The sequence below is a fragment of the Barbus barbus genome, assembly GCF_936440315.1.
Source record: "Barbus barbus genome assembly, chromosome: 2".
NCBI lineage: Eukaryota > Metazoa > Chordata > Actinopteri > Cypriniformes > Cyprinidae > Barbus > Barbus barbus.
In genome coordinates, this window is record NC_136730.1 from 38,154,367 (window position 1) to 38,164,568 (window position 10,202).

General features: G+C 36.2%; 1 protein-coding gene across 1 annotated transcript in view; it reads left to right on the top strand.

Annotated features, from left to right (window-relative positions):
* The window catches only part of LOC306887876 (ankyrin repeat domain-containing protein 11-like), a 132,717-nt gene that overhangs the window by 99,090 nt on the left and 23,425 nt on the right, over window positions 1-10,202 (top strand). The window contains exon 3 of the mRNA XM_079445880.1: window positions 7,745-7,890. Coding sequence (XP_079302006.1) covers window positions 7,804-7,890 — 87 coding nt within the window. The 5' untranslated portion in view covers window positions 7,745-7,803. The remainder of the gene's footprint in view (window positions 1-7,744; window positions 7,891-10,202) is intronic.

Genomic DNA, 10,202 nt, shown 5'->3' on the forward strand with positions numbered 1-10,202 from the left:
CAGTTTATAGGTTTTGCCAACAAGAAATGGCTGGATATGCTTTAATGTCCATATGCGATCACCTGTGCTTACGTATAATAACTAGAATGTGTAAGGCTGGGTATTGACACATTTCACAATTCGATTTTGATTCGCAAGCTTGGGATTTCTGTTCAATTCTAATCTTTATTTAATTGGATTCTGTATCTGTTAATTTGGATATATCAAGTACATGTCAGTGTTTTAAATATCAAACTATACATGGAACCATCACTTAAATCATGAATCATTACTATAAAATTTAAAGTAAAAATAGAATGAATTGGTAATATTGTCCATATTTAGTAATATGCTTTTCTCTAGACTTAATTTTTTTAGCTATTAAGCTATGTTCTTTGAAAGCCTTTTCTGAGATAAATGTAACATTACATGACATTGATTGCAATCTATTTCGCTGATATCTTTTCATGGTTAAAATACTGATTGAGTGATTGCATGATACATTTTAATCAAATGTATTGTATCTTAAAGTGTGCCAAAACGTTTTTTTTTTTTGTTTTTTTTTTTAATTGTCAGAATTTATAATCTGAGACTTTGTCGAAAGTAACAGAGCACAAAGTTAACTGTGATTTCTTGAATGGGATGTGCATAACCAATTATGTTTAATGAAGTTGTATTCAAACTAAAACTGCATAGACTAAAAAATAGACTCTGGTATTTGGTATTTAAGAATCAATATTGATTCATCAACATAAAAATCAGTTAAAATCAAGAAATCAACCCAGCACTAATCATGCGCCACATCAGAGCAGGTTCATGTAACCTGCATGCCTGACAATGACATGGCAAAGCCCCATCTCACACATGAAAATACTGACTTGTTTGAACATAGACACGGACAGCATACCTGCTCCGCATTTAGTCTTTCCTGGCAACACTTGTAGATCTGGTGATACTGCATTTGTGTGCGTGTGTCATGCAGCAAATCAATTTTTATTTTTCAGTTAATTTTCTTGTCGTCATTTTGTTTTCCATGAGAGAACAGTCATGCTATTGTTTTCCTATCCAAATCTGTGTAGTATGCACATGTGCTTGTGACAGGGACCATCGGGGCCGGTGGAAGCAGGAGATTAGAGGGAGCTTTGTGTTCCCGGCTGAGCAAAGGCTGGACTGCACTGTCAGCAGGCAGGAGGAAACTGTCTAAGCACTGGTTGGCTAACCCAGGGTCAGCCTCAGCAAACTGAGAGGCCTACATTCCTCCCAGATTAATCCCATGACCCAGAGCCAGCCGTCCATTTACAAGGCCTGTCTATCTGCCCATCAGCTAGCGTGCAAAATACAACCGGTTGAACCTGTATGTGCAGCCTGTGATTGCTCTTATTAAAGACCTGTGTTGTTGCAGTAGCACAATTTTAGTAGTCGATACCACATTTATTAGTAAATCTCAATTGTGTAATTGAAAGCAGCTAGATACTGCAACCTCTGACATTGCAGTATCAACTTGGTACTAAAGTACTGGTAATAACTCCAACCTAAAACTGATACATACTTTATAACAAATCTCAACTGTTATAATTTATGCTATGTTATTACAAGTCTAATATAAGACATTTCACAGTTGAAACCTAAACAACAAAATGTCATTTGGAGCCCGGTTGTATATAGATCCAGCATAAGTCTAATCAACATGTAAGATATGCATGTTGTGCTGTGCCTGTTTAGGACATGTCAAAATTTTCCACTCTATACAGTCTAGAAAATGGAGTTTTGCCTTGGTCTTTGCACAGTCTGCTAGTGTCCAGGAGTATGCGAGACTCCTGCAGGGAATATGTACAAACTTGCACACACTGCTGTTATGTGGTTGTGCTGCAGGAAATGGATGCAGGGACATGTCAGTAAGCCTGGGCCTTGTGCCGTCTGCTCTAGCCTACAGTAGAGTACAGTGCTAAAAGTAGACCTCATATGTGATGAATTACAGCTGGCTGCAGGCAAAAAAAAAATGCTTTGTCTGACACAAGCACCCACACCGATGGCAGATGCGCAGCAGCTTTTGATTGGGGTGGAAAGCAGAGGAGCCGTGTTTCTGGAATGGATGTTATTGTGTTTCTTCTCTGGGTGCCGCTCCTGAGTGTGTGTGTGTGTGTGTGCACGCATTTCTTTTCCTGCAGTAACGCTTGCAAAACACACACAAGTTCAGAAACGGGGTGCACACAAATGCACATTCCACATTATGCTCTGTGCATTCATGTACGTACATGTTCTGTATTTGTGTTCAGAGCGGACTTTATGGACTCACTTTGTTTTTGGAGATTCATTGGCTATTCCCTCCTGCCAGTTTAACTGTGGGATCTCACAGCTAACATATAGAAATAGTTGAATGGCCTGTGGTTGTTTTGATCTTAAAGCAGACCTGTGTGGGCCTGTATTGTTCTAGAACTTGCTTCAACTTACTTTAGGGTGCAAGCCTGTCTGCGTTTGTGTGTCTGTTCCTCGCCACATTTGTTTATCCCCATTAGAGCCTGACCTTTCGACCACTTTGAGGTGTGCAACTGCTTTGTGGCGTGAGGATGGGGTGTGGGAGACATGCCTGAATAAAAGGAGAGCTGTATTACTCTCTCTGTATGCGCGTGCGGTACGTTAGCTGAAGATATAAATAGCTGTCTTTGAATAGGAGGGCTGGAGAGAGATGGCTGTGGCGCCAGAGTGGTGGTGAGTGCCAGTTTTCCTGGAGAAGAGAAGGCAATGGGCAGCCCTGCGCGTCACAGAAAACTAAAACATGCATTATGGAGGGACGATTATAGTATACAGCTGCCCTCACGTTAAGCCTTGATGTTCAGCATATACTAATATTTGTTCAAGGGTGGTGTAGAGATGATCCAAGCATCATTACCTGTACAAAACTTGGTTGAATTTCATTAGATCTCTGTTGAAGGTCACTTGTCTTTTGTACTTCCACAACATTTGGGTGTGATGCAATGCATTTTTCGGTTAGTAAGACTTGCAGTACAATAGATTGCTGTGCGAAAGGCTTTTAAATGACGTCGCTTGCAAATTCCATGCATTTTATGATGGTAGTTTGTTTCCAAAGTGAACCCACATGCTTTATTTAAATTGCAACAGGGCATCTTGAATCTACAGTCGTGCTGTGGGAATGTTCAGCATAAAAATTGCTCACAAATGAGAAGAAAAAGATGACTCTGCTGTCTTAGAGATTAAACAAAAGCATTTGTTCTAAATTACCGTACCATTGTCAAAGCCTTGATGCAAAAACGTTCATTGCATCAATATCGGCTGTCTATCCAGTAAGTTCAAAATACTATAATGAATTGGTTTTATTTTTATTTTTAATCTCTTGCAGCAGCCGTCTTCACCCTGCAGTACTAATGAATTGCGCTCTGCACTCAGACACTTTAGTTTTTTTATATCTTCATTTTATCGTTTTGCCGGTAGCTCTGATCTGTGTGTACGTGACTGTGTCCGGGTTGCTTTTTTGTTTATTAGCTTCACAATCACCGTGCAGAGTTTGATTTTTGTATTGTGTAATGTAAACGAGAGAAAAGATTTGTATTCCAGAAATTGACTGAATTCTGTTGGTATTTTAAGGTGTTGCTTGAATTTGCAAATACCTGGGGTTTATGGAAATGCTGTCAATGTCAGACAACATTAAAATCTTGGCTGGTGTTTGTAATTGTTTTCTTGCTTGACTGGATCAAATGCATTCTTGGGAATGGTCCGAATTCTTGAACTGTGTTGCATTTAAAACATATATTGAATGTGTCATTTATCCTTGTGACTCATTTAGGTTGCTTAACAGTTATCCACTATGAATCAACGTCATCAACGTTATCAGATGAACTGATCTACCTCACAATGAAAAAAAAGGATGCAATTTGTTGGCCGTAGGGCTGTCAAGAATATGAAATTCTGGCTGGTAATTGTGGTGGTAACTGATTTTATAGAAATTCTGAAATGTTCATGTCAGTTACTGTGTACCTGGTAATTTTTATTATGAACCAAATGTGTTTGATGTAACCCAAGGCAGAGATGGGCTCGGACTGGAGTTGCATATAGCCTTCAGACTTGACTTGACTTGACTTGAAATGACTCCAGACTTTACTCGACTCGAGGAAAAGGACTTGTGAATATTTTAAAAGCAACTCGAGTCTTTCTGACATTCCGCGTTAAACTGTAAATTCCATTTTTATGACTGGATTCCGTCCGTGTTTACTGCATCGAGGAAATCATAGGGCCCTACAATATCTCTTCCCTTTGTGCTTTGAACTTATCTATGCAGAGCGCTGTTTGCTGTGACTTTGTGTTCCTTCAAGCACGAGATGCGCATAAGCGCTTTGTGCCGCTCTGTATTGGAGCCTTTCGTATAAAAGTTTTACGCAATGAAAGATTATTAATAGCCTTTCTTGTTCTGTCCTGTCTATCATATGTTGCTGCCTTCATTACTGTGCTATACATTTAAAAGAAATTTCTTTTAATTTTATATATTTGTATATAAATATATTTGCTTGTTTTTCATGAATGTATTTTACAATACAAAGAGCATTGTGTAACATTTTACCAGATACAGTCCTACACTTATTCACTTTTATTTGTTCCCCACTAAATAATTTAATAAATGTTTTGATTTTATAAAATTGTGCACTCATTATTTTTCTAGAATAGCTTTTGCCTGCTGAATTATCCACTAACCTAGTTTATAATAGTATTTTTGTCATAGATTATGATTATGTATTTTTCGATCGAGTATTCGATCAGGTCAACACACTGAGGTATAGAAAACTCTACATTCTACAAAAAACAGTGCTGGTATCAGATCGGTATCAGCCGATACTCAGAATTTTTGGTATCGTATCTGAAAAAAATGGTATCCCTACTTTCATGTGTAATTTTTCTGTTGAAGTCCCTATTGTGTCTTTCACATGAAGACCCTTGTGTTTCTGTGTGTAGTTGTCAATGGCTATTTAACGTGCCTTCATTCCAAACCGAATGCTGTCATCACCTCTGTATCATAGCATGTCATTTGTTTTATATGGTAATTTGTAAATGCCGGAAATGTTTTACACAAATGAGAACTGAACAAAAAAATGCAACCAGATGCCAATATGGTTGTAATTTGAAATGTACGCTGGTCATTGTTATATCAATTAAACATGATCAGTTGATTACTATTCAGTTCTTGCATCCATCCAATAGGTTGACTGGTTGTATATAGAACATTAACAATGTCATTTCTTTCAGAAAATGAGATCAGTACATGATGTCACCATTTTGGTGTCCGCATCAGATTACATTTACAAAAGTCATTTTAAATGCAGAAAAAACATCTTAAATGCAAGCAAATTGTCTACTTTCATATTTAAAATAACTTTTGTGGGGAAATAATGTGTATAATTGTGTAAAATTGTCATTCAGTGTAATGGTCCAACACATATACATATATATATATATATATATATATATATATATATATATATATATATATATATATATATATATATATATATATATATATATATATATATATATATATATATATATATATATATATATATAGTCTTGGCATTTTCAAGTAAGTATTGGCGGTGTTATATTAAAAGGACTGTGTCTTATTGTTTTTTTGTTTTTTTTAAGTGTTTAAATGGAAAGGGGACTTTTGTCCTGAAAATGCAGTTTATCTGAGATCATTCAGTGTAACAGGAATAAGAAGGTTTTCTGAAATCATATAAATAGCTGATAGTCATTCGGCAGTCTCTGACATCATTAAATGGCACCAGGAAGACCATGTGGTGCTGCAGAAAAGTGAGTTTACTGCTCTTAAATGCTTGATAATTTCACCTTTTCATGGTGTGGTAACATAGATTACAAAAACACGCGTCATTCAGTGAAATGCCAAAAAACACCTTTAATGTTAGATTTTTTGAAAAACAAGTAGATGTTGTGAATAATTGTGATTTAACTTTAATGGTCAAGTTTACGGTTTGAAATAGATGGCCATTTGATTGCCTGAAATATTAGCTAAAGTAGAAGTTTTGTCATTCAGGGTAATGCAAATTCTCTGTTACACCACAGTGTCATCCATTACACTGAATGACAGTATCACTGTATAAATAACAATTTTAGCATCTTATTTAAATTACAGATAAATGAGGAATGTTTAGCATTGACAAATGTGTTAAACCTAATAAATATTAATATTTGAATGCATTTTGGTATTTTTTTATTTGATTATTGATTAATTATAGACACCCATGAACTTAGGGAGTCACTAGGCACTGCAAAAGCCAAAAAGCTAAGAAACTAAGTGTGGACCCGGTAGCTTGGGTGGCACTCTTAAAGCCCGTTCACACCAAAAACAATAACTATAATAGTATGTTAGCCTCCACACCGATGAACAATAGCACTGTTCATTCTAAGCATGTGCTGCAATGAATTCTAATTGGCTGTCAATGCTTTTATCATTCATCAGCTGGAAAAAAAAGTCCAACAATATAAGAGATTCCAATAATATTGTTTTTCTGTGCAGTTACCGTTAGTTGTGCTGTGGAACCTGCTGTTCTTTTATATAGAAGCGGTTTTTTTTTTGGTTTTTTTTTTTTATCTTTATCCTTACCGTAGTTGGTGTGAACGTGCCTTTAGCCAGGAAAAGAGACTGGTATTGAGCATTGTAATTGTTGAAATAACAGCTTGCCAATAATTCTGGGCAGAGAGACCCCCTCACTACAGTATGTCAGTACTTCAAGAGAGATCATTGAGGGGATTCTCCACCCCAAATACTCATCCTGATAATGTCATTTATGTTTGCAAACAAAGCATTAATAAATGTGGCTGCAAGCAGGAATTTTTGAGGCAGAGCAAGTCAGAATGGCAAGCAAGCATGGCAGGGGAGCATCAGGAAAATGCTTATTATATTTCAACATCTGTTTCTGCAGTAATTTACTCAGGATTATTATTAAAACTAATTTAATGACAGATTAATGCTAAAAATATTTCAGTTATGGGAACAATGGCAATGTTATCCTCTCTTTTTGGCAAATCGTCATTCAGAGTAACAAACCATGGTCATTCAGTGTAACATATATTTATGTAAAAATGAAACCACATACTTATTTTGACCTGTACCTATTAAAATACAAATAAGAATGTATGATCATACTAAATTTTTGTATATTTTAAATGATTTTCACTTCCTTACAAAAACGTTTTGCTGGCAAATTGGAAAACATAGTGGTTTGAAGGACATTAGCAAAAGTATAAAGATTTAAAAATTGAAGTTAATTAATATTTGAGGGCTGTACTGTGATGCTTAAATAGTCTTTTAATATGTCAAATGATTCAAGTTTTAAATATACCTAACAAGATTTTTTGGTATATATATATTGTTACACTGAATGACATTTTAGTGCGTACATGGTAAAAAATGTATGATATAATTATTTTTTGTTCAGAAAAATATAAACTTAAACACCACACATTCTAATCTATGGGTAAAAAAACAAAACTTAAAGCTGTACTGCACTTTAATTTTTTTGATGCTTAAAACACCCTTTTCGTCTTTGACCCACATACATGTTCTGAGATCAGTACATAAATGCTATTTGTTTTTGAAGATCTATTGCTTTAAAGGGCTTTGAGATTGGGCAGTTGAGTAAAAATGGGGAAAAAAATGGAGAACTTAGTGTGCAGAGTGAAATGTCATAAAGGAGATTGACAGTAAAGTGCTAATGTGTCCTTCCCTCTCCCTGTCTCACAGACGGTCGATGACGATGCGATGGAAGCGTGAATGAGGTTTGGCGTGGCAATAGCTGAACGATGCCCAAGGGTGGGGGTTCTAAAACCCCCCAGCTGGAGGACTTCCCATCCAACACCGACATGGTGGAAAAGCAGGGTGGGAAGAAGGTGAGGAAAATTGCTTTTATATCAAATGCACGCACACTTAATTAACAATCCATCGGGTAGTTTTTATCCTAAATATTTTCTTAAGAACTACATAAACTATTGCACTGTATTGCTGTGCTTATTTCAGCATTCAGACCATGAGTGGGCATCTTTTGTTTTCTTTTTTTATACAGTCTAAACATTTTAGTTAGTCACCGTCAATATATGATCCTAACTAATCATAATACACTAATAATACATGACTGTGATGTCTATTTGTTGGGTTTTCATAAACCATTTTTGTAACCCAGTTTTCTTAAGATGGTCAAGGCGCTTAAAACCCATTGCTCTCTATAGCACCTAACTGGGTAATGTCATCACTAATAGATAAAAAAAAAAAAAAAAAATAGAAATTTTTACTATTTAAAATAACTGTTTTCTATGTGAATATATTTTAAAATGTAATGTTTTCCTGTTTTTTCAAAGCGGAATTTTAAGCATCATTACTCCAGTCACATCCTTCAGAAATAATTCTAATATTCTGATTTGCTGCTTAAAAATATTCTTATTATTATTAATGATAATAATTTTAAAAACAGTCGTGTTGAATTTTTTTATATAATAGAAATAGAAATCTATTGTAACTGTTTCTTTATCATCACTTTTTGATCAATTCAAAGCATCCTTGCTAAATAAAAGTATTCATTTCTATCACCCCCCCCCCCCCCCCCCACACAATAAATGTTTCTTGAACAGCAAATCAGCATACAAGAATGATTTCTGAAGGATCATGTGACACTGAAGACTGGAGTAATGATGCTGAAAATACAGCTTTGATCACAGGAATAAATTATATTTTAAAACATTCAAATAGAAAGCAGTTATTTTAAATGGTAAAAATATTTCACAATATTACTGCTTTTGCTGTATTTTGGATCAAATAAATGCAGGCTTGGTGAGCAGAAGAGAATTCTTTAAAAACATTATTGTTCAAAAACGTTTGACTGGTATTGTGTATTTGGCGTGTGAATAAGTTTCTTGTGTACATTTGCATGGATTGTGTCCCCTAATGCTGTTAATTGTGTGCTGTGTACTCTTGCTTTTGGGGTGACTTGTCTGATTTTGATATTTCATAATGCTACAGCTGTAATATAAACACCACCTTAGACCCAAATATCGCAAAACTGTGAGAATATGGCAATCCTTAGTTAAGAGATGTAGCTGTCTTGAGAGTTTTCAACATGCTGATTAATGAGATTCACTGGCATCCATCCCAGGATTTGTAAATGCAGACAAAACCAACATCAAAACAGCACTCAGTATACAGCTGTAGATTGTATTCTACTGTGTTAAGCATGAAAACACTGTAGAAATTTAGTCTGGGATTGTATAAAAACAATGTATAAATTAAGAGGCATTTGATGCCATAAGTGTTTTTAATCTGAGGGTCAGTGTTTTGGTGCAGGAGCAGCCAGAGTTAGTGAAGAGTTTATGGCCCAGATGGTGTATGTACATCATTCTGTGTAGTATTGCATCAGACTCTGAAAAGGGGAGGGAGCAAGCGCGTGAGCGGATGAGGAAGAGTGAAAGCATTGCTAGGAGACCAGCAAGTAAACAGGGCTGCTCACACAGATGGTTTTAGAGAAAGGCAGTGAAAGAGTTTTTACTTGATTTAGCTTCGGTTTCTCTACGTGCTGTAAGAAAGCCTGCTCTCATCTGTGTCTCTCTCTCTCTCTCTCGCTGTCTCTGGCTCACTGTGTTTTCATATCTCTTTGAGCTCAGTTCTTGGGGGCAGATATTGTCTTTGTGTGTGTGCATGTGTGTTTGCACTTGGATGACATCACAGTCTCATGACAGAGGGGGAAGTGGGCTGGACGGAGAGGCTCTCGCAGTAGAAACGGCTCTACGCTGCATTCAGCTTGAGCTTTATCACTGCACTAAGAGCTCTTTAATTAGCCTTCATTAGCACTGCCAGTAGCAGACACAGCCCCAGCTGCTTCAGTCCTACTTCCCCTCCCAACAGTCAGAACATTGCTTTATGTACATTCATGGAGTTATATTATTTGTACTACAATGGATGTGTTTTTTTTTGTTTTTGTTTTTTTTTGTTTTAAAGAGATCTGATTAAAATGTTAATTTCTCTTCCAGTGCAGGCACGTTTGTGGGGTTTTGTGACTCAACCATTTAATAAATTTTTCTGTAGATGTTGCCCCACAATCAGCCTGGAAAATGTGGGAGAAGATTCCATTTAGGCCTAGTTGTACAGTAATAATAAGAAAGCACAGGCAGTATGGAAATATCCTGTATTCATTATGTAGGCTAATGTGTGTGTG